This window comes from Ambystoma mexicanum, chromosome 10, assembly GCF_040938575.1.
Source record: "Ambystoma mexicanum isolate Mex_15411 chromosome 10, UKY_AmexF1_1, whole genome shotgun sequence".
Lineage (NCBI taxonomy): Eukaryota > Metazoa > Chordata > Amphibia > Caudata > Ambystomatidae > Ambystoma > Ambystoma mexicanum.
In genome coordinates, this window is record NC_090932.1 from 550853387 (window position 1) to 550879323 (window position 25937).

General features: G+C 48.5%; 1 protein-coding gene across 2 annotated transcripts in view; it reads left to right on the forward strand.

Annotated features, from left to right (window-relative positions):
- The window catches only part of D2HGDH (D-2-hydroxyglutarate dehydrogenase), a 1571200-nt gene that overhangs the window by 1372243 nt on the left and 173020 nt on the right, over window positions 1-25937 (forward strand). For both annotated transcript variants that reach the window (XM_069618127.1, XM_069618128.1), the window contains one exon: window positions 25410-25575. In XM_069618127.1, the coding sequence (XP_069474228.1) occupies window positions 25410-25575 (166 nt within the window). The remainder of the gene's footprint in view (window positions 1-25409; window positions 25576-25937) is intronic.

Below are 25937 nucleotides of genomic sequence, written 5' to 3' on the forward strand. Positions count from 1 at the left end.
CCAGGAACGTAGGAGGAATCAACAGCTACCTGAAGAGAAATAAGGTAATGATGTATCTTAGAAGGCAAAAATTAGACATAGCCTTATTGCAAGAAACCCACCTCACCATAGAGAAACAAGAGGTGGTAAAGAAAAAATGAAGAGGGACCACTATAGGAGCAGCATATTTGGCATACGCCAGAGAAGTAATCATATGGGTGGCGCTGCATGTGCCCTTCCAAATCTTGCAGGCCACAGCGGAGCCGGATGGGAGGTTGGTAGTGATGCGGGGGCTGCTGGAAAATAGAGAATTGTGCATCATAAACACATATGACCCTAACCAAGACACAGTGGCCTATTTCAAGACACTTTATAGTAAAATTAGCCCCCACATGGGAGGCGCGGTTATATGGGGGGGGCATCAATTGCACGCTGAACCCCAAAATGGACAGATCAGATACAAAACTAGATAAACCGGCCCCCACAGCGAAAGTGCTACAAGCCCTGCTGAGAGACTTTAGGCTGGAAGACATATGGAGGTAGCAGCACCCGACCGATGGGCATTATTTACTCTACGCCGCCCCACCTGACCTGTACATGAGACTGGATTACATGTTTGCCACCCCGGAACTTGTTGGGGAAATGACAGGCTCAGAATATAAGTCGAGAATATTATCGGACCACTCCCCTCTGGTCCTGATGTGGCGACATCAGCCCCCCAGAGCCAGGATTCCGACATGGAGGCTTAGAGCCGAGGCACTGAAAGATACCGCATTCCGAGAGGACCTAGGGAGGAGATAATTGGGTATTTTGAAAATAATACGGGGAGTGTGGAGTCCGAGGGTACCCTGTGGGAGGCCTTTAAAGTGGTAGTAAGGGGTTGCTGCCATATCCATATCTAGAGGGCTCCAAGGGGGTATAGTGCGAGAGTTACAGGAGACAGAAAAGAAACTAGAAGCAATTATGAAGAGAGGGGGTACCTCACAGGAGGACGCCGAACAAGTGAGCCAATTACAACAGGATTGCGGTGGGCTCTGGGAAAGGTTATGTAACCTGAATTACAAAAAATACATTGAAAGACAGCACGCAGCGGGGGACAAACCGGGGAGGCTGCTCGCATGGCTATATATGAATGAGACACCAAGATTAGCGATTAGAGAGAAAACGGGAGAAGGGGGCCAAGTCTGGAACACCCAGGAGAGAGTGAACGAGGGATTCCTTAGATTCTATAAGCGCCTCTATGAAGACGCAGGAGAGACTGCAGAGCAGGAGACTCAGGAGACGCTAGAAGACATAGAACTACCTAAATTGAGCGAGGAAGACAGGGAGAACCTGGATGCCCCAATCACAATAGAGGAATTACAGACGGTGGTAATACATCTGCCCACGAGCAAAGCCTCTGGGACAGATGGGCTCCCTAGCAAATTCTATAAAACATATAGACAAGAAGTGCTCCCTCCGCTACTGGCAATGCTAAATGAGGCCTTTGAGAAAGGGAGATTGCCGGAATCTCTGAGGGAGGCGGTAATCATTCCACTCCTCAAACCTGACAAGGCAAGCACAGACTGTGGGTCGTCGACCATTATCTTTGCTAAACCAGGACAGTAAAATTCTCACGGCTGTGCTGGCGAACAGACTGAAGTGGGTAATACATAAACTAATACACCCCGATCAAACCGGATATGTCCCAGGTAGAAGCATATCCGATAATCACAGGAGGCTCCACCACATCATAGAACAGGCATAGGGTGATCCAAGCAAAATAGCAGTAGTCTCGCCAGATGCAGTGAAAGCCTTTGACTCCGTAAGGTGGCGCTGGATGATGGCGGCCCTAAAAGAATACGGAATGGGTCCAGGGTACCTGCGGTGGGTGAAAATAGTGTATAGCTCCCCAACAGCAAGGGTACAAACGGGAGCGATAATTTCAGAGAAATGGCCACTTATCAGAGGCACGGGACATGGCTGTCCATGGTCCCCGATGCTGTACATCCTTGCCCTAGAACCGCTAGCGATTTGTCTGAGACAGCAGTAGGAAGAAATAGGGTTCACACTAAGGGGGGGACCACATTTGATATTATTGTAAGCGGATGATATGCTGCTATACCTGCGGTACCCATAGGAAAACTTGCAATACATCTTGGTGGTGATGGAGAGCTATGCGACCCATTCGGGTATAGTGGTGAACCCCAAAAAATCGTGCATGTTCCCCTTGGGAAGGTACAGAGGAGTCCCACAGGAGAATTTACCTATCTTGTAGATTGCCTGGCAGACCAGAACATTCAGATACTTGGGGATTAACATATATCACACGATTGTAGACGAGCACAAACACAACACGGAAAGGGCAGTAGAAGGAATCAAGAATAGCATGGGGTTCTGGGCAAAGCTCCCTCTAGCCATGGTGGGAAGGGCGGCCTTGCTCAAGATGGTAGTCCTACCTAGGCTATTACATTTTTTCGCAAATATCCCACACATGTTGCCCAAACGCTTTTTTAAATTAAACTCCAGAGTCTATGTAGGGGTTTCATGTGGCACAACTCCAGAAACAGAGTGGCTCTATGGAAATTACACAATACATATGACAGAGGGGGTATGAACCTGCCGAACTTTGAGATATACCACTTGGCGGGGCAGCTACAATATGTCGCTAGGTGGCTGTCGGAAGACGAGACAGCAGAATCTAGATTGTTATGGGGTGAATGTGACCCTTATTTCTTAAAAGAATTGATATGGCTGCCCAAACCGGAGTTGCACAGGCGACCAAAATTGCTGGAACTAGGCTGGAAGATATGGCACAAAGCGTGTCGAGTCATGGGAAACCCAACCCCATGTTCCCCGCAGGCACCACTCGTGGCACTATGCGGGGTGGATGAGCAATTTAGGAAAGGGATCCATAAATACTGGGAGCCGGTAGGCCTAGCGACCTTGGGAGATGTATGGCAAGACGGGAAGACACTGGACTTCCAAACGATAGTGGATGAAATTGGGTTACATACGGGGCAATAGATCACATATACTAGGATCGTCAAACGGGTGAAGGAAACGTGGCCCGAAATTGTACTAGCAGAACAACCGGATACTGCCATAGAAACGATGTATGATATCTCGGAGGGAGGGCACGAAATATCCCGGATTTACGAATTTGTGATGTCTAGAGTGGGTAGAGAGTTGCTCCAATTGAGAAGGGACTGGGAGGAGGAAATGGGAGAACCTATGCAAGATGGGCAGTGGGAAAGAGCCCAGAGATGATATAAAAAGGTGTCCAGGAATGCAAGGCTGCAAGAGATTGTTATATGTCACCCATAGGGCATACATGACCCCCCAAAAGATCGCCAGATTTGGAAGTACAGAAGCATAAAAATGCCCCAAGTGCGGGGAGGTGGACGCCGGGATAATTCATATGTTCTGGGTGTGCCCAGAGGTGGGGAAATTCTGGGAGGAAGTTAAGCTACGACTATCTGAAAAGGGAATTAAACTAGGTGTGGAATCGGTGTGGGCATGCATGTTGGGGGGGGGGGATTTACCAGACAATGCAACCTGAAACATGTGTGCAAACTCAAGGACCTGGCCTACATTTTGGCTAAAAGGAGAATAGCCATGAGCTGGAAAGCAGCCCATACACCCAGATTAGAGGTATGGTGGAACCATCTCCTGAAACGGGCAGACGCTGAGACAGTAGTATGGTATGAGGCAGCCAACAGAGGGGAGGATATTGAAGTGGGACCTCTAATAGCATGGAGACAAATGATAGCCACCCTGGCGGGATCCTCCCGCGCCAAATCCAATGAATATGTACGTCGGAGAATGACGATGGGGATTAACCCCAAAAGAAGGGAAGCCTGAAGAACTGAAGTGAAAGATCGAGTTAAAATGGGGCGAAGGGGGGGGAGACGGTAATAAATAATATGCAAAAGTATGCCAAGAAGCTTGTAACCGAAACTGTCGGGTGTGATGGTTATGTTTATTTGTTGTAAAAACCAAACACATTTTTTTAAAAAAGGATCTGCAGGGTATCAATAGTGCGGTTAGGGAATACTATGATCATCTATATACATCACGACCTAAACCTGGCCAGGACGAGCTGACGCGTTACCTAGATGAGGTTCCGCTGGGCTGGCTGGACCAGGATCAGGGTAGCTCCCTCAATAATCCCATCTCTTAGGAGGAACTTAGTAACGGAATAAAGTCACTTCCAAATGGTAAAACGCCTGGCCCAGATGGTCTAACAGCTGAGTTTTACAATGCATATTCAGACCAAATAGTTCCCCACCTATTGGCCATGTATGAACATGCCCGGTCCAGTGGCTCCCTTTCGGAATCCACCAGGTCTGCCCTGGTAATGTTGCTACTGAAGCCTGGGAAAAATCCTCAACGGCTCTCTTCATACCGACCGCTATTGCTGGTCAATAAGGATAATAAAATACTAGCAAAGATTCTCACAGCCTGCTTACTCCTATCCATGCCGTCCCTGGTTCTTCCGGATCAAGCCGGATTCATACCGGGTCGATCCACCCAGAATAACCTCTGACGCTTGTTTACCTTAATACATAACGTTGATCCAGAGGTGCCTATAGCGGTCGCCGCTCTCGATGTGCCGAGAAGGCCTTCGACGCGGTCGAGCGGCCTTTCCTGTTTGAGGAACTGCAGCGCTCCGGCTTAGGGTTGACATACATCAAATGGGTTAAACTATTGTAAACTGCCCCCAGAGCATCAATTTACACCAATGGCATAATCTCAACACACTTTACCCCATCAAGGGGCACCCGTCAGGGCTGCCCCTTTTCTCCGGTCCTGTTTGCTCTTGCAATGGAGCCCCTGGCCTGCCATGTGACAGAACTCCAAGCGCACCGAGGGATCTGTATACACTCCCAGTTGTCCATTATCTCTCTGTATGCGGATGACATCCTGTTATACATTAAGCACCCCCATCAAAATCTGACTCCCCTGACGTAAGAGGTTGTCAGGTTTGGTGAATTTTCCGGGCTCCGGATCAACTGGGATAAATCTGAGGTCCTTCCCTTAACCTCGTCTGTACAACGAACAGATGTCGGTGAAAACTTTCGATGGTGCTCCCTCGGGATACAGTATCTGGGCGTTATGGTTTCCACCTCGTATGATAAGATGTACAGAGATAACTATGTTACCCCCCTGGAAGCCCTAGAACAGAAAGTTGAGGCTTGGATACTACTCCCGATCTCGCAGGCAGTCCGTATAGCACTGGCAAAGATGGTGTTACTCCCCAAGCTACTGTACATTTTTAACAATGTACCCATTTGGCCACCTGTATCCTACTGGTCCCGCATCAAGAAATTGATGACGAGACTAGTGTGGGCCGGTAAACAACCTAGGATAGCCTTTGACACTCTCACGGGCTCTTACGAACAAGACGGCCTCGAATACCCAGATTTGTATCTTTATTTCCTGGCCGCCCAAGTCCAATACATATCCGGGTGGAACCCTCCCACTTACGACTCCCTAGTCCTGATGCATTGATCGGTATGATATGGGGTAATAGACCACCCGTGCCGAAGGGTGAGGTACAGCCTGTGGCAGTGTCCTGCAAGGCATGGGACAAGATAAATCAGCTTTTGGGGACTAATCCCTTTTACCTACCGGAGTTACCAGTGTATGACATTATAGGCATCTTGCTCACCCACGAGAGGTCCTTTAAAGAACTTCTCCGATCGTTGGGTGTTCAGTCTTTGGGCGACCTGGTAGAGGAAGATAGATTTGTGCAGTGGGAGGAGTTGAGGCATAGGGGGAGCATAATGCAGTGACTTTGCTTCACTACTATAGACTACGGGGAATTTTGAGATCCAAATGGCCTGACTTCCTGCAGGCCCCACCTCCGCACCCAGCTCAAGTCTATGTGATTAAGCCCTTATCTTCCATTAAGCTTGTCTCGAACATATACAGATTGCTCAGAAACGGGAGGAAAGCACGGAAGCAGGCATATAAAACTACATGGGAGTCTTCACTGGGGGAAACTCTAAGTGAGTATCAATGGAAACATATTTGCGTGCAGACTCGATATATCTCTTTAAACTGTCGGTACAGACTGGCTCACTACAAATTTGTTCACCATATCTACTATTCTCCCCTTACTTTCAGTAGATTCTTTCCGGGAAAGTCCTCTCCTGTAAGAGATGTGCTACGGACCTTGCTGATTTGATCATGTTGCCTGGGAATGTCCTTGCATAAGGGCGTTCTGAACGAATATAGAAGATGCGATGATCAGAATGTTACCCCAAACGAGGGAGTACTCACCCAAATGATGGCTCTTAGCTCTGATTGAAGGGGGTACACGTACTGAAAGAAAACTACTGGGTATGGCCTCGGCAACAGCCAGGTACCTGGTGTAGAGGACTTGGGGTAAGACCAACCCCCCCACATTCTCAAGGTGGTTGGAGAGTATGCCCCTGTGTGAACAAAAGGAAACCAGGTATGCTTCAACCCTTCCAGTTTCCAGCCGCCCGTTCGACTATTGGCCGCCGTTCACTCAATACTGCTTGGACATTAACCAGAGGCCCCAATCGCCGCCATCTCACCAAGGACATTAATATAGGACTGTGGATGAGGCTATCCCTGCCCCAGCCTGGTGGCATAACTATGCACTACTCTGCGTTGCTCGAATGTGTTTCTTTCTAAGGCGATGACTGCAAAAGTTGTATATTGTGTGTTGTAGTCGGATGTACCCTTGTGATCTGGGGGGAGGGCTACGGAGGGAGAGGATATGTTGGGATCTTGGGTTATTTGTTGTAGCAAACAATAATGAAAGTTTAAAAAAAAAATATGTGGGGACTGAGCGATACTGGAAGGCAGTGTCGTACAATCCCAGAACGAGGAAAATTCTGACATCTGGAAAGGGAAAGAGTAGTCAGTTTGCCGAATTGTATGCAGTTTATCAGGCCTTGAAGCAAGAAGCGCCTGGCCAATGTTATATGTACACTGACTCGTGGTCTGCGGCTAATGGATTAGCTGTTTGGCTGCCAACATGGCAGAAGAATGGATGGAAGATTCATGCAAAAGAATTATGGGGAAAGGAACTGTGGAAAAGATATCGCCGAAATGTTGATGCATAATGAAGTAACTGTGTATCATGTGGATGCACATTGTGCAACACTCATTGGAACGTTGGTTTAATTCTGTTGCAGATAAACATGCCAAAATTTCAGCTATGGATGCAAGGGCTGAGGACGATGTTCTGCAAGGGATCGCTAAGTGGGCACACCAAAAAAGTGGGCATCTTGGAGAAAAAGCTACTATGAGGTGGGCACAAGATTGAGGAATTAGCGTTCCTTTCGAAGTAGTGAAAACAGTGATTTTGCAATGTCCAGTATATGTCAACATCAGAAATGGAGATCCATTGCACCTGGGATTTGAGGCACTTTGAGGCGAGGTAAATTACCTGGACAAATTTGGCAGACCGATTACATCGGTCCAATGCCAATCAGCAGAGGATGTCAGTATGCGTGTAAGATTGTGGACTCGTATTCAGGATACCTAATGGTATTACCCTTCAAAAGAGCTACGCAGTTGAATACCATTAAATTGTTAGATCCTGTGGCAGTGTACTATGGTGTTCCTTTACAAATTCGAAGCCACAACGTGACACATTTTAAAGGAAAACTGATTCAAGACTATTGTCAGGAAAAGGGCGTTGAATGGATTTTCCACGTCCCTTATCACCCCAAGGCTTTGGGATTGAGAGAATGAATGGACTGTTGAAAGAACAGTTGCGAAAGACTGGTGATGGTAAACTGAGCACATTCTGGATGCGGTGCAAGTGTTGAATAACAGATCAATTGCAAATGGTGAAACTCCATTAATGCATATGTTAACGCCAGCTTTACAAAGGAAACCGAACAGGTCATTTCAAACATTGATGTACTGGGAAATGTTACCTGGGGCTCTAGCTTGTTATCGAGCCACACCAGAGTCTGCAGGGGTGGATTTGCATGCTATGGAGGAGATCAGAATTGATCCAAGAGGAATCAGTGTTATTGACACTGGAATTGGAGTGCAGATTCCATCAGAAAATATGGGATTGATTGCCTCTAGATCTGGATTCGAATTGAGAGGGATCCAGGTACTGGGAGGGATTGTAGATCGAGATTATCAAGGAGAAATAAAAGTAATTGTTATTTATAGTGGAGAGAAAATGTTGCCTATACATAAAAGGGACAGAGTGGCTCAACTAATTATCGTCCCTGTAAAATCATCCATGGTGAAAAAGGGAGAGCCGCCCACAGTGGTAACTACACGTGTGGACAAAGGTTTTGGCTCCTCAGACAAAATGATTCCTGGGAGCGAAAGTTTGGATCGAGAAATCTAGTGGCCCGACGGTTCCAGCAGATGTAATTGCAGCAGGAGAGGATCAAGTTCCAATGATGGAACCAGGAAAAAGGAAATGGAGCCACATTCCCGCTGACAAATGTAATTAACGTGAGTGATGTACTTCACCGATATCTTGATTTTTCTGTAATTTCTTTTTTCCAGACCATGTGTGTGATGTTTGCGCTTCTGGATTTATGTGGAGTCCATTTGGGAGGGTCCGGGGACATGCAAAAAGATGTGGCTACTTTCTCCGTTGTACGGCTGACTCTGGTGATCTGGATGATGACTAACGGCCTTGATGTTGCCACGTTGCCTGCCACTGACTGGATTGTACCGTAGTTTTTTGAGGAAACGTTGTGACCATGGGCGTGATATCTTGCCCTCTTCAATGACGTCCATGTCTTTTGTGCAGCAACGCTATGCTACGATTGTCAAGCAGCCTGCGAATATGTGGGTTTTTCTTGCCCGTTGAGTTTTGAACATCTCACACTTTGGCCTGGCTGATGTTTATGATGCTCTGAACTTGATTTTGACGTGTCTTATGGCCATACCAACACCTGCACCTGTGCAGTGACACTTTTTTTTCTGAGTTCTGCATAATGATTCTCTAGTGGAGGACTTGGATGTGAGAAATTATTTTTCTGTATGAGTACTGCAAATTTTGTTCTGACACTGATCGTATATGGAGTAATATGACGCGTATTGTCACCCACGACGTTGCTCCAGCTGATGTCTGCTATATGATGACTTGTGATCCTCAGCGCATTGACAAATGTCAGCAATTGGACTTGACTGATGTGAGAGGCGGAACTGATTTTGAGAAGCGTTTATGTGCACATTCTAATGGTGCCTGTACTGATGTGTCCAATGCTATGTTCAGTAATTTGACTGTTCTTTTATTTTTTTTACTTTAGTTAACATGTTTGACATTACAACAGAGGGCAACGAGCATCACATAAACACTCCATAAATAGCAGTGAAAGAATAAGTTTGGGCAATACGGCTACTCAGGAAACAGAAGAGGAACTAGTAAACATTACAGCATGAAGATAGGTACCTGAAAAAAACACATAAAGGCATATTGACAAAATCAGTGACCAAGGGATGGCGGATTGGCACTATTACCCCATACTCAGCAGTCAGAGAATACAGATAGGATCGGAAAGGGACACAAATGTTCCTGGACCTACACATGGCTGGCTTCCTAGTGGACCAATGCTTCTTCACATCAGAGGCCCAAGTGACACCCGAAGCCATTGGTCGAAGGTGGGGGCTGCACTGCACAGCCAGACCAACAATATACAGTAGTGAGCAACATGCAGAGGCCAGCCAGTTTCCTGAGGTTGCCGCTGGTGCAGGTGAAACAGGTCATCGGGGTCGATGTAATAGTACAACCCAGTATCAGAGATACAGCCTCACAGACCCCCTCCCAAAAGGCGGTGATGTTTGGGCAGGACCAGAGCATTTGAATATAACCAGCGTTGTCCATTCTGCATCTAGGGGACGCAAAAGGACGATCTGTTGACATATGGTGTAACCTACCCGGGGTGTAGTGATATCTGTGCAGTACTTTCAACTGAATCAGCCTGAATCTGGAATTAAAGGAGACTTCCTGAGTACAGGCGCATATGAACTCCCATGTCTTGTCAGTCATGTCTATAGCCAAGTCCCTACTCCACACACACTGGAGCCTGTCTAGTGGGCGACTCGCCCTTTCCTGAAGTAGACCGTACAGTCTGGCGACCCCTCTCCACCTCGAGGAGCCGTCCATAATCCCAGGCAAAAGTGAATCGTCCGGGGGGATGGCAGGGAATTCCTGTCATTTTCCTTTAAGCGCCGAGCGCAGGCCTTTGTATTGCAGCCATCAGGAGGGACGTCTTCTAAGGGATTACGGCAAGTCTCACCATTCAGTAAAGGACCTCATAGTGTACACGTCCCGTATAGCACCAAGGCCTACAACAGACCAGTGGCAAACCGTTGCACCATCCACAGGGGGAGTCCCGGGAAGGCAGTTCCACAAAGGAAAGTCACAATGGCAGTTCCACAAAGAAAAGTCGCAATGAAAGGATGGGGGTTGTTCACCACTTTCCAACGTCTACGCCATGCGGTCATCGTGACCCAGTGGGGTCGGTGGGTTCCAGTTTCAAAGTCGAGGAGTGGAGAACCAAAGAACGCATATCTAGGTTCCCAACTGCCAGGCACTCCAGCTTGAGGGTATTCGCCAGGTGTAATAACTAATCAATAATATCGTACCTATCATTGAACATAAGCATCAACATACAAGATTTACACCCACCTCTTGGATTGATCTTTCCCAGGTGTACAGTGGATCTAAATGAAGATAATGAGGTTCCTCCTAGGAACCCCTAAACAACCCCGCTCCAAAAACCCTGTGTTGGGCTGCTAGGGTTCGTGGAATCCTGAGGACAGCTGGAATTATCAGAATCCTCTACTGGTTTCTCTGTGAGGATGTCAGCTGGGCTGGAGGCTAAGGTAGAAATATATATATATATAGATGAGAAGTAAAATAAGTCAGAACCAGTGCGGGGAAAGAACTAGTAGAGCTGCGTAGAAAACAAGGAAAAGTTCTTACCCCTGTATAAGCGGACTACTCCTTATCGTGAAGTTGGAGCGACTGAGGAGCTGACACCTAATCCCACATGGCTATAAACAAACAGACAATTACTCTTAAGGATTAGGAGAGAGATTTATTCTAGGAGTACTACAATAAGGCTTCTCTTAACGCCTGATAAAACAAGCTGATGGAAACGAGTTTTCTTCTACTTCCGGGTAAGGCTCCCTACTTCTTCCTGTACGACATATAGAATCCAGAGTCCTATTTTACAGAGAAACAACTTAAATAGTGCCAGGGCAGAAAAAACGAATACCAGTGGAATCAGGTAAGAAGATGTGGTTCATAGTGATAATATCGAATACAAAAATGTCGAAAGTCATTTTTTCCAAAAAATGTCAAAAAAAAATTTGAATTTCTTTTTCACTACGTTTTTTATTAGAATTGGGGGGTTCCCCCCTCAACACTCCCTTTTTTTTACTCGCGTAACCCCCCAAAAAATATATAAATAAAAAATAAAGAATTCAAATTTTTTTTTTCGACATTGTCTTTCGTCATTTTTTTTCTCGATATATATGACTGACCACCAGAAGATGTACGTACGTAGCTTCCCTAACGACAATCCCGAAGAAGTCGGCAAAATCAAAGGATCCCGTGGATGTTGAATAACAAACAGATGAAAACCCTGCCGGTTTGTCTAAGAAACAGAAAGAATTATTGTGATCTGATATAACAGAATATACCAAAAGGAAGGTAGTCAGCAATAGCGCTGAGAGCACAGAAAGTTCAAGAAAGCAAGTAAGCTTGAGTTAAAGCGCGAACTTATGGAGCGTGATGCCACTCTGGAATAGAGAAGCAACGCGAGTTGCAATCGGCGAAGAGTCCGGATATGCCGTGCGAACGCCAGGGGGCGTGGCTAACACTCCATTAGGATCCGGCAGAAACGCTAGAGCGTTACAGCACGTTCTGTGTTCTGACATACTGGAGGAACCCAGAACAGCTCGCACAACATGAAGAATGATAAACAGAATGAAGTGTGACACCAGGTTCAAACCAAAATGCAGCAAAGTGGGCTTGGGCGGCAATCCAGTAACGTTCAAAGTTGGGAGTTGCGAACACTCCCTGCGCGAAATGGGTAGCCAACATGTCTAACTTCAGGTGGACAGCACCAGAGTGCCACAGGAAACTATTGATCGCGCGAGTGAGTGATTTAAAGAATTCAGTTCCTGGCCAGAGCGGGACGTTTTGAAATCTGTATAATAGTTGTGGGAGTATCATCATTTTGAGGAGTGCCACTCTCCCGGGCAGTGTGATCGGAGTTTAGCCTAGCTTTCAGTGTTTCGGACGAGGGAAGTGAGGTAATTTCTGTAATTGTGATCATATAATAAGGATCGATGATGACGTGTGACTACTACCTTGAGGTACTTTATCTCTGATTGGGACCAGTCGGACCCACTAAGGTCCCGGGGGACTATGGTGGTGTCAGTCAATGGGAACAGTTTAGATTTTCTACAGTTAACTTTTAACCAGGATAGCTCACCAAATAGGATGTCATTTATAATCGGTGCTAGGTTCTCCTCAGGGGAGCGGATATTAAGCATTGCATCATCAGCATAGAGTGAGATGATCTCTGGGGCCCCTGTAAATCTGAAACCCCTGTGTGCATGTCTTTGGCGAATCCTGGCTGCCAGAGGCTCGATGGCTAACACGAATATCAGGGGGGAAGAAGGGGCAGCCTTGTCTGGTGCCCCTGGCTATCTCAAACTGGGTAGAGCATCGATCTTCCATACGAACCCTAGCAACGGGGGATGTGTATAGTAGTCTCACCCATGATAGGAAGCAGGGGCCAAAGTTACCTTTCTCTAGCACCAAACACAGAAACCTCCAGGAGACTGAATCGAAAGCCTTCTGCTTATCCATATTATGGCTGCTACGGCCTGGGTCTCCGGGTCTGTTCAGGCCAGGATAAAAAATAAGTGCCACAGGTTAAGAACGGTGGAGCGCCCCGGGATAAATCCTGACTGATCGGGGTGGATGGGGCTAACCGGAGGGCCAACACTCTGACAAATATTTTGATATCACAGTTGATGAGGCAGAGGGGCCTGTATCAGCCGCATTGCGTGCCTGGCTTGTCGGGTTTAAGCAATACAGTAATAACCGCCCCACGGAGCGAGGGGGGGAGAGTATACTGACCATGCATGCCTCCTCCCACACGACCAGCAGCCGGGGTGCCAGGTGCCCCTTGTAGCCCTTATAAAATTTGGTAGTAAATACATCAGTCCCAGGAGCCATCCCGGAAGATAGTGAGTCTATTGCACCTAGTATTTCCTCCATTGTCATTGGCCGATCTAGTATCTCTAGTTTCTGCAGATAACTCAGAGAGCGGAAGACTGTCAACAAAGGATTCAATATCTGCTGAAGGGCCGGTGTCCACATTAGCATAGAGCACTTTATAGAAAGCAAATCTCCTCATTCATTTCTTGGCCAGAGAGAGCGAGTGTACCGTCCGCTCTCTCAATGGCCGGAATGTGGGGGCACCCCCTCCTGCCGGATCAATCTGGCCAACAGACGGCCGGGACATTCTCCCTCACCATATTGCCTTGGGATCATCTGGGAATTTGCATTCCTGATCTGCCTGAGCTCGAACGGAGTCCAGTGCGACCCCTATCTCGCCGAGCGTAACAGCAGTTGGGGATGAGGCATATTGCGCCTCCAATTGGGCTAATAGGAGCTTGCTCTCCCCGATGGACTTGTGGATCACTCTAAGGATGCCTGCCTCCTTTGCTAAGGCATCTCTGCGAATGTAGACCTTGAAAGTATCCCAAAGAGTGGTCTGAGTATCCACCGAACCAGTATTGAGCTAAAAAAGGTTGTCTATAATAGATCCCAGAACCGATTCAAACACTGGATCTAACAAGGCGTTGGTTTTTTCAGTCTCTGAGCGTGCCACCCCACCTCTCTTGCCCCACTTCAACGAAACAGTGACTGGGGAGTGGTCTGAGAAGGTCCTAGGTAGGATGGACATCTGCTCTATACATCTAATGAGAACGTCAGATACTAGCACCTATCGATGCAAGAGTGAGAGTTGTGTACCGACGAGTAGAAGGAGAAGACGCGGGAGTCAGAATGTATCAGCCTGCACCTCTATAATGGTTTTAGCAGCACTGGAAAGCTGGCGTGCTCTTGTACCAGACATATCCAGATCAGTGTCGACTAGGGTGTTAAAATCGCCCCCCCCATAATATAGAGATAAAAGGAAACCCAACCAACTAGGAAGAGAGATGTGAGTAAAATTCGGGGTCATCAACGTTTGGACCGTATACATTGAGTAAGAACACCTCCTGCCCCAGTAGTGAACCGTACAATAAGACCTATCGACCATGGGGATCTTTTTTTTTTTAATAAAACATTTTTATTGTTTTAATATAACAATCACATAAACAAACCCAACATAAGGACTATCATGTTCATCCATAATCAAAAGGTGTTACACTTATTGTCAATGATCAAAAGGCTTTTAACGTAAGTACATTGGTGTATTGGTCGTGCTCACACAACATGTGAGAAGGAGACTTAGGTCACCACCTCTTCCCACCGTCCCATATTTTCGAGGCTTTGTTGGGACATCTCCTTGCTGTATAGATCTTATGCTCCATCATGGCGCATATGTCCATATCCGCCTTCCATTGGTCCAGTGTCGGGGAGTCAGGGGCTCCCCATTTCTGTGCTATATTACGCTTGTTTAGCCCAGTTGCCGTGTGTAGAAGCAATCTCTCCCATCTGTTAGTCTCTATTTCGTAGGGACCTCCTAGGAGTAAGGCCTTTGGGTCTAATGGTATAGCACGGGCCAAGACTTTGAAAAGTTCGCCACAACATGCATCCCAAAAGGTTTGTATCCGGGGACATGACCATAGGATGTGTATGAAGGTTGCCTCTTCCTCCCCGCAACGAAGACAGTTTGGGTTCGAGGCCCGTTTCCAACCGTATAGGCGTGTCCTGGGGTAATATACCCAGTGCAATACTTTCAGCTGTACAAGGCGAAGCCTTGAGGAAATGGCAATTTCCCGGGGGTGCATGAGAACCTGTATCCAGTCCTCAGGGTCTATTTCCCCCACATCCACTTCCTATTTTGCTTTCAAATTGATCTATTCGGGGGTGGCAAAGGATGTTATAGCGTTGTATAGGATGGAGGTGCATTTAGTGGGGATGTATGCTGATAAGATGTTACGCTCAATAGGAGTGTATTCTGGAACATTTGCGTCTGCAGGTATGTGGGCCTTCAAGGCATGGGCCAGTCGCATATAGTGATATCGTTCTGTACTCGGGATCTGGAATTGTAATTGCAGAATGTCAAATGAGGCTAGTTTCCCATCTGTGAGAATATCCCCAACTCTCAGTACCCCGGCCCTCACCCATTTGGGCCAAGGCTCAGATTTCCCGATTTCAGTCAAGTTGCTATTTTGCCATAGGGGTTGTGCGGTAGTGACTCTGTTCTCCCACCCTATGAATTGGTATGCTTGTCACCAGACCATAATAAGGTGTGTTGTGGTTGTGGGTGGAGAGGGTCTCGGGAGGGGTTGATATAGGAGAGTCAGTGGGTCTGTGTTATGAATAGCAGCCTTCTCGGCCCGAATGTGAGGCAGTTACTGGTCTCCGTGGAGTAGGTGATTGACCACTGCCAATTGTGAGGCCCAATAATAGGTTTGGAGACGAGAGACTCCTATTCCGCCCTCCCAGATCGATCTCTGGAGTGTGATTAGCGCAATGCGTGGGTGGCCACCACCCCATATGAGTTCTCTGAGAAGTGCCTCCACCTGTTGAAACTCTGAATCTGGGATCCTGAACGGGGCGTTCTGAAGGATGTAGAGGAATCTTGGAAGGGCCATCATTTTATAGAGCACAGCTCTGCCCATAAGAGTCAGGGGGAGGAGCTTCCAATGATGAATATCAATACTGAAGTGATCCGTAATTGGCCGGAGGTTACAATTTACATACCCCATCAAATCCCCAGATATCCAGATCCCCAGGTAACAGAAGCCCTGATGTTCCACCCGGTATGGGCAGTCCTGGGGGATGGCCTGTGTTCCACCCTTTACAGGAAAGAAAACAGATTTTCCCCAATTGATTCTAAGTCCGCTAAACTCGCCAAAGCGGACGAGCATCTGTGTCACTATGGGGCAGGACCGAGTTGGATCCCCCAGGTATATTAGGAGATCGTCTGAATACAAAGATGTCCAGTCGTCGTAACCCTCCGACCCACTAAACCCCATCCAGGCTGCCTTCTGGCGAAGCCAAAGAGCAAGTGGCTCGATCGCAAGGGCGAAGAGAAGGGGAGAAAGTGGGCATCCTTGCCGCGTCCCCCTACCAAGAGGGAAGGATCGGGAGAACCATCCGTTTACCCTTACCTCTGCCTGGGTATTTGTGTACAGCAACCATACCCATCCCAAAAAGGCCTCCCAAACCCCATACGCCGCATGACCGGCCAAAGGCTGTCCCATCGAATTGAGTCGAACGCCTTTTTGAAATCAATTGCCAATAGAGCTAGAGGCCCGTCTATCACCAGGGATCGCTCCAGTGCCAGATGGAGGCGCTGTAGATTCATCCGGGTCGATTTGGGCGGCATAAATCCACACTGGTCCGGGTGGACCAGGGTGGTTGCAACCAGTTGTAGTCGATTTGCTAGGAGCTTAGCGAGGACCTTGGCCTCGCCGTTAATCAGTGATATGGGTCTGTAGGAAGCACATTTGTCAGGGGGTTTGTCAGGTTTGGGGATGACCACAATGGTCGCCTTACATAGGTCTGGGGGGAAGGTCCCTTGCTCTCGGGTGCTGAGGAACATTCTATGAAGGGGGGGCGCTATCTTGTCTCCACCCAATTTTTGCCAGGTTTCAACTGGGAATCCATTAGGACCCGGCGTTTTCCCTGTTTGTAGTTGAGATATCGCTTCTGAAATTTCAGCTTTTGATAAGGCGGAGTCTAATTGTTCCTTCTGTTGCCCAGAGAAAGCCGGCAGTGCTATGGTATCTAAGAAGGAGGGATGAAGCGGCAGAGTTGGGGCTCGGTACAAGTCTGCATAAAACTCGGCAAAAGCCTCTGCTATCTCAGCGTCTGATTGACACCGGTTGCTTTGTGATGTGACTATTTCCCGGACATGGCGCTGTCCCTCATCTCTTTTCTCCAACCAGGCGAGCATTTTGCCCGCCTTGTCCCCAAGTTCGTATATTCTCGCTCTAGATTGCCAGTGGGCCTGCTTAGCGTTATCCATCATCCTATTCTGAAGGCGCTCCTGGGCGCGTCACAGGGATCGGTGAGTCTTGGGTGGGATTGAGAATATGTTTAGTTTCCCAATTGCTCACTTCACCCTCGGCTTCCAGTATCTCTAGAGTCGAGTATTCCTTTTATGTGCCATCCAGGAGATTATCTCTCCTCTCAGCACCGTTTTATACGCCTCCCATGTTGTCACGGGACTGTCCACCGATTCTTCATTGATTTCAAAGTATTCGGTGGACACCTACGCAAGGCGATCAGTCAGTTCAGGGAACCCAAGGTAGTAGTTATTTAATCTCCATGTTCTAGGAGGAAAAGCACCTTGCATACGTATTTCCATTGTCAATGGCGAGTGGTCCAAGATGCTTCGGGGAAGCAGTTCCGCAGACATTGCCCTTTGGAGGTCAGTGTTTGGTAGAAAGAAGTAATCTAGCCTGGACATGGATCCGTGGGCTCCCGAGTGGAACGAGTATTCTCTAGTGCCGGGGTGCAACTCTCGCCATACATCCCGAAGGCCCAGAGCGGATGTAAAGTTGGCCAGTTTTGTAGGGGTATCTGGGCTCCGATTCCTAAGGTGGGAGCGGTCAATGCTGTTGCTCATAGCATCGTTGAAGTCCCCCCCCCCCAGAATGTACGTGTCAGGGTGATGTTTCCCTATTAGGGTGGTGAGCTCATCTAGCAATTCCTGCCCCAGCCCAGGTGGAGAGGCAATAGCCAGATTCTCATCCCAAAGCGTTCCTAAAATGAACACGTGGCGGCCCCTAGGGTCCAGTTCTACAGTTTGCAGGGTAAACGGGATACGCTTGTGTATGAGGATAAGGGTGCCCCTGGATCCCATTGTGTACCCCGCATGGAAGGCAAGACGGTAATTGGTTCTTTGGAAAAAGGCACATTTTGACCCAGCCAGATGTGTCTCCGTTATAAGGGCCATATCAGGATAATGTCTGTTTAAAAACTGCATGATGAGGCATCTTTTGATCCCTGATCCCATTCCGTTCACATTCCAGGTGAGCAGTTTAAGAGATCTGGGATGTCGTACGGGTGATGCTTGGGCTCGTATAGATGTAATTTACAGCGCATGATGGAGGTTTACAGGGTATTGTGACCAAAGAGAGGTGGGATATTCCTCCATTCGGTGCTATGTGAGTGGCGTTCCCATGTGAAATGGTGCGAGGTGGTCCAAGTGGGGGAATGCGGTTAGATCGACCTGTGAACATGTAATTGTCTTGAACCAACAAGAGAAAAGAAGAAACTTTCAAACTCTCCCAACCCTCCCCCTCCCTATACTCCACCCCAACACGAAGTACCTGTCACCCAAACATTGCTGACACTCAAACCTAGGGTGTCAGCTCGAAATCCCCAACGTTTAAGTACAGTTCAAGAAGAGGAGGGGGTTCACTGGGGGGGAGGGTGTATGAGCCCTTCCCAGAGTCCCTTCTCTTGCGGCGATTGTTAGCATCATTCATGGTGGATTACATCTTGTGATTGAGCCGGAGGCGTAAACATGGCATATCCGTGTGTTGCGGCAGTACCTCTACTCCTTCTGATGGAGGATAGTGACTTGTTCAACGTTCGTCCTGTTCCGCAGCTGGCTCCGGGGCCTACTGTCCCACCAATTCCAGATTCCTCCTCGGGGAGGCCGCCTTGGCCCGGGTCGGGGTCTTCCTCTTTGTCTCCTTGGTCTTATGGTCCAATCGCCCTCAATCTGAGCTTCTGCCCATTTCCAGGCCTCTTGTGGGTCCGTAAAGTGAACTGTAGATCCTTTATGGTAAATCTTAAGTTGAGCCGGAAAAAGCAGGCCGTATTTCACATTCAGCTGAGGCAGTTGTTTTTTGAGTGGTTCAAAGGATTGCCGTGCGCGCTGCACTTCACGGGTATAGTCAGGAAAAAGGCTATTCGTGATCCGTTGTGCGTGATCGTCCCTTGTGAACGCAACATCTGCAGGAGAGCGTCTCTGTCGCGATAATTAAGCAATCTAACGATTATTGTTCGGGGCGGAGCACCTGGGATCAGTTTGCCCGAGGGCCTTTTGTGGGCCCTTTCCAATGAGAAGATTTCCACGAGCCACTGTTCCAGGAACAATTCCATGCATTGTCCTTCCTCCCCCTCCGGGAGACCAAGAATGCAAACGTTATTGCGGCAAGACCTTCCTTCTCCCTCATCTACTCTAGATTCTAGGGTTTTCAGGCGACATAAGGCTTGAGACAGTTGCCTATTAATCCCGTTGATGTTGTCCTCTGCTTCGGAGATGCTGTGCTCGGCCTCCCCGGTTCTGGAAGTCAGCTTTTGTAAATCGTGGCGCAGGTAGGAAACATCCGCCGCAATGCTATCCATTTTAATCTCCATAGAGGAGCGGGAGTTGGGGATGGCAGCCATGACATCTCATAAGGAGAGAGGTTCTTCGCCTGTGGGGGAGTTTGGTCGTGTTGCTGGGCCCGCCGGTGCCGGGGTGGTAGCGACCGCAAATTGGTCCATGCTACTTTGTGTGGACGTTTTCTTTTGCCTATCTTTGCCCATCTTTACGGAGGTTGTGAGCTTTATGCTGTGATGGAAGGATCAGTACAATGTGTCCCGGCCCAGGGATTACAGACGGGGTGCAATGGAGCCCGATACTGCCGTTTATGCAGGGTCTTGATCGCTGCACCCCCGAGGTGCGCTGTATTGCAGCCTTTTCCCCCTTGTAATGGGCAATCGGGTGATAGTTAATGCCCCAGGTCGATTCCCGTTGGGGGTTCCTCCCGCAGCGGGGCAGATGATAATGGGGTAAGGGTTCCCCAAGAGGGCCTTCAGCTGGAGCCCCGATTCCCTTATTGGACTTCTCCTGCCCCTTTAGTGAGCGTGGGCCTTTAGCACCATTGTCAGCCTGCCCGAGTGGGCAGTGGCCACCTTTGTTCCCGGTGTTTTACAGTCCGCGTTTTCAACGGGCATTGGGCACTGTTTATAAGAGTAGCTCAGCGAGGAGGGGGCCCACTTACTTGCAATGCTTCGAGGCCGTAGGTCGTCCGGGTGCAGCTCTCCCCTTCCACTGAACTCCCTCCGCACGGTCCTCCACCTGGGAGCCGGAGCGCGCTGCGCCCAGGAGCCCAGCGGGCAGGATGTATGCATGCTGTGAGCGGCACACGGACTCAGGGGATAGGAGCCATGCGTCGCCGGGGCCGCAGGAGGGCCTCTCTCTCCTCTCCCCGCCTCTCGAGCACAGTGCCCCTCCACAATGCACACAGCTCCGGCGGAGCGGCCCCGTCAGGGCGTCCTCCGTTTCTCCACGGGTCCTCAGCTGGTGGGCCTCCGCACATCCGGCAGTCCCCGCCCTTCAGCCCTCGTTTGTATTTCAGGGGAAGCCACCAGTGTATGCCTCAGTTCCTTCACTGCGTAGCGCAGCGTTTGGCCGTCACAGGCGCCTCCGGCGGCTGGATGGAAGCTGCTCTCAGGCACCAGCGTGCAGCTGCAGGGATAGCGGCCCTCGGTGTTCTGCAGATTTCCTCCATCCCCCTGGCCGGGTGGGCGTTATAGATTCAATTGACCAGAGCCCACCGCCTCACGGGTTCGGTTGAAGTGCTTGGTAGGCTCGAAATCCCCAAAGATCAGGATATAAATGCAGGATTATTTCGGCGCCCGCGGGAGCTCACCAGGCTCACGTCCGTATCGTTTGCGCTCGGGCCACTCCCCCCGACCATGGGGATCTTTAACCTTATGACGTTCAATGTACAGCTGCAAATTGCGCATCTTAACAGGGATACCCAGTCCTCTGATATTCCAGCTTATGTACACTATGAATTCATCCGCCATCAAGTCGGTTGGCACAAATCAATAGGATCACGACCAGACACACATATGCCAGCGGAAATCCTAACCAGACCTGAAGGGGCTGATTCATGGAGTAATCAATTCGCAGGTGAGTTTCAACTCGTCTCCCCAATCGCAAGCCAAGCAGATTTTCAAACTTTTGTCCCTTCCCCCGTCTCCCCAGCACCACCCCCTCCCAATTAGAGGGGTGAAACCCCAGTAAAACAACAAAACCCACCGTAAACAATATCAGCACTGCATGGGGTCTGTGCACTGGCCAAGAGCGGCATCCACACTGACGCCAGTTGTAGAGAAACAAAATATGATGCAGATCACAAAAAACATCAAACAAACATTGCAGGGGACTTAAGTGAAACCTGCACAGACCGCCAACTCTTTTATATGCATGGCTTTGTATCCAGTAGGAACAGGAGGGGATTGTACCAGCGGAACCCACACAGACCTCTCGCAGTCCGTGAGGAAGGCCAAAGTGTCCGGAGAATCAGGAGGGGTCCGTGCGAACATCCTTGACCATTTAACAGTGAGCAACAGGACTTACAGGAACCCCTCATACATAGTAACACTACAGGGAACATAAGTAACACCTGTGTGGGTTTCCATCTATTTTATGAGCAAGGCATCATATTGATGGGGGGAAGAGGGGAGGCCCCACGGTATGGGACCTATTTCAGGGAGAACCAGAAGGGGGGCATCCCGTTGTAGAAATGAATGGCAGTTAACCAGGAAAATGTTCATCCAGGAATCTGGAGGCCTCCTCTGGGATAGTAAAGAAAGACATTGTCTGCATGTGCAATTCTCAGCTTTGCTGGGTATAACATGGAGTATTTGATTCCTAGCTCCGAAGACATTTCTTAGCGGCCAGAAAAGTCTTGCACTCCTGTTGAATAGCTACAGAGAAGTCCGGATACAAATGGATCCTGGCGGAGCCAAGTAGTAACTCAACCTTGACCCTGGCCGCCCATAACAGTGCATCTCTGTCACAGTAGTTTAGGACCCTGGCTATGATAGGCTGGGGGGAGCCCCGGGCTTGGGTTTCGCAGCCAGGGATTGGTGGGCCCGTTCAATCGCGAACTGCGATGCGAGCTTAGGGTCATCCAGCAGGGAGAGAAGGATACTTTCCACATTGTCCTCCATGGGACCATCAATCTTATCTTCCGGAACGCCGATTATGCGCAGGTTATTGCACCTCGACCTGCACTCAAGTCTTTGTTCTTTCTGCTGACCACCTGAACCTGCCTGGTCAGCAAGACCACCTCAGACCTAAGTGTCGTGGTGTTATCCTCTGTCAAGCTGACCCTAGCCTCCACCTCCGTGACCCGGCTGTCAGTCCTCTCCAGCTGGGCTTTGATGGACATGATTTTCCCGCTCATATCATCCAGCTTTGTGTCCAGTGCAGTGAACCCTTCCCGCATGTACTCCATCATCTTTTGAAGTTCCGTGGGTTTGGTTGCTACTGCGGAGGTTTGGGGGGGCTTCGGGTTCCGATTGTGCCTTGACATATCTCGGTGTAGACTTGGCAAACATATTGATAGAGCTCGTCCCCTTAGTCATGGCCACACAGGATTATATAGGAGGCGTTAGCAAGGTGTTTTAGAAAGGGGGGGGGTCGGCTTTAGTCCAAAGGAAATAAGTGGTGGTCCGAACTGGCCCACAGTATGTAGAACAAGGGCGTCAACCAATGGGGCTGTGCAGGCCGATGGACAGGGGACTAGGAGCAATGGAACAACATCGGATGGGTTGCGTGGAATATTGCAGTGCGGGGACAACCTTGCAGTGAGGGCAGGCAGGAAATGGATCCAGGGGGTCAGAAGATTAGGATTAAAGAGCCGACTGCAGAGATCTCCCCAGTTCCGGTGCTAGGGAGAAGGATATGCCAGGGGGCTACCAGGTGGCTGGCGATGGCAACAGCGAGTCGGTTGATCATCCCCCTCACGGGCGGGGAACATAGAATTTTGCACCAAGCCTCCTTTCCACAAGTGTGCAGGCCATGAGTTAGCAAGCTTTGTCCCATACAGCAAGTCCACACATTAGGCCCCCCACCCCCTCGTGGGTCTGAGGCACAGGCACCTTCAGCAAGATGCCAGCCGCCCCAGGGATTCTGTTGAGCGGGTGATAGTACGGGTTCCGTGACAGCCGTGGACTGTGCTGTCCCATGCCTGCAATCAGGAAGGGAGCAAAGTTTCGGAGTGAAAGCGGCATCCGCAGCAATGTTGGGCCCGAGCAGCCGTGTCTCCGTCGGATCCCAATAGCGGGGGTTCAATGAGGCGGCCGAGTGGCGACCAGGTCCAGTTGCAGGCAATGATATGTTATCTGGGCACAGGGGGAGAGGGGCTGTACCATGCAAGGTACCCAGGACAGAGCAAGTAGACAGTTCAACGGCACCGCCGCACCAAAGCGGAGGCGGGGTCAGGTGGAGTCATCCTCGTCTTCTCGAGACGCCGTCTGGAGAGAGCAGGAAAGGCCCTGCGGACTAATATGCCTGGCCGTGGTGAGGAGCCTTCTCAAGACGCAAACGGGCTGCTGGCTGTCGGGCGCCCAGTCTCTCGCTGCACCAATTTTAAAGTGTCTCTGTGCACATATTAGATGGAATGCGCCGTGTGAAGCCTCAAGGGAAGCAGAGCTGAGGTCTCATGCAGCCATTTTCGAACGTGCGCAATAGCGCCCCCCCAATTTGACTGTTCTAACTGTCAGCCATATTCGACATGTGAAACTTCAAACGGGTTGGTTATTTTCCTGTGGTAACTTTACGTGTACCTACATTCATGCTAATATTTCTGGTGGCCCTTGTGCTTTGACACAGCTCGGTTTCATGATGTTTCCTTTGCAGCCTGCAATTCATAGAGCAACACGTTCTGTTTATATTGGCCTATCGCCAGATTGTGATTCTAATGTGCATTTGTTATCTGAACCTGAGGTTTTAGCATTTGCATTTTCCTTGGTGGGTGAGTGGGGGTTAGCTGCTGGTGGTTACAAATCTTTGATTAGATTAGCTTGTGTAGTGGTTAAGGGGCTTAATGAAACCTCTCAAGCTTTGACAGAGCTGCTTTTGGTTAGCAGAAATTTTAGAAAGGCTATTTTGCAAAACGGAGCTGCTATAGATTTTTTGTTATTGAAACATAATTTGGGTTGCAATACTGTTGAAGGGATGTGCTGTTCTGATTTAGATGACCATTCCCGTTCTATTGAGATACATAGTAGTAGTTTGAATGACCTGATTTCCCAGTTCACTCCGGATAAGGGCTGGAGCTGGTGGGATCAATTGTTTTTGTGGATGCCTGAAGCTTTGCGTTATGTTTTTATTGGTGTTTTTATGTTGGTTTTGGTATTGATTGTTCATTGTTGTTTCCTGTATTCCTAATTTGGTATGGATGTTTCATCTGTTTCAGAAACCGTCATTCGTTTCATTTGGATACGGTAGTTGATTGTCCAAAGGGTGGATTGTAGTGCGTGTGCGCAAATGAGCTAAAAAATGGCACCGGTGCAAGGCCATTTTGGACATTCACTTCCAAGCCGCAATGAAAGTCTACGTTTCTGTGGGCTCAGTTAGAAGGCAGACATGATTTCTGCAATGGTTGGGATATTTTAGTTTGAAGCAGATGAGCTTGCTGTGGAGGATAATTTTTGCATTGTACGCTCTAGGACGAGCCGAGACAGGAGTCAGAGATGTTCAGGTGCATTGATAAGAGGTTCTGGGTTCGAGAGCGTGGGAGACGAGCTGGGGTTTTGCACTGTCTGCATTTTTCCACTCTTGCTTGCTGTCTGTCCTTTAGCTGGGGGCAGTCGATAACTTATTGGGGGTGGGAATCGTTCCCCTTTAAGAAGAGAGGTATCCCAATGAGGTGACCCAGAATGGAAACCCCAGGGTGATGAAGTCTCGCTGAGAGGGAGGTCGCTCCACTCCAGACCCTGTTATAGAAGGAAATATCTCTCTGCCAATCTGCCTTGGGAATGCGGGGGGTTGTCGTGGCCGAGATGAAGCTTTGTCCTGCAACTGCCCTAACGGTGAGGTATACCTAGTGTTTTTGTCCTTGTCCATGTATCTATATCCAACTAGTTCCATTTATTCTATAGTTTTATGTATACTTAAGAAGTGCGAATAAGGAGCCTATAAAGAGCCAATTACCTTCTAACTATTGGTCTGAGTGTACATTATTGCCTTCCTGAGTCCAAGAACTTTTAGTGCGTGTAAGTGATTCTGAGGTCTTAACACATGTCTGAAAAGCAAAACAATTATTCACTGAGATAAACTGTCCCCGATTGTAGCCAGATTTCATAAGGGCTTTTATTGTCTTGTGCATTCTCTTAAATGCTCCTGAATGAAGATAACTCCCCTTTGGGAGAGAGACCCCTGACATTTCATGGTAAATGTACATAAATATATGTATTCCTATTGTGAATGTAAACATTGGGTTTTTTGTTGTTTAATATTTTCCTATCATTGTCTTTTCAGACTCTGTGGGCCTTGAGAGAACGCATCACAGAAGCACTTAATCATGATGGCTATGTGTACAAGTATGATATCTCGCTCCCTGTTGATCAGCTCTACCAGTTAGTTATGGATATCCGGGCACGACTGGGTATGCATGCAAAGAATGTGGTTGGCTATGGACACTTAGGTAAGTGGTGTAAAGGAAACTGAGTACAATATACAGCAAGGAAAGCTTGCTGTTGTTCATAAAATAAGTCCATAGAGGAGTGGTTTTGATATAGCATGTTGAATACTTTTAAACCCCAAGTCCTAGTTCTTGTCAACTCAAGAGACACTGCTCTCATTTTTTGCTGAGAAGAAAGGAAGGTCTAGGGGATGTGTTATCCAGATCGTCTGTTCACAGTACTTTAGGCAGAAACTAACTGTGGTTTTGGAGAACTTTAGGTAGAAACTGCATGTGGTTTTGAAGTTTATGTAGAGATGCACCTACTACTGTAAAAGAAAGTTGTTTTGGTCATTCACATGAATAATTTTGTTTAAGAATAGCCC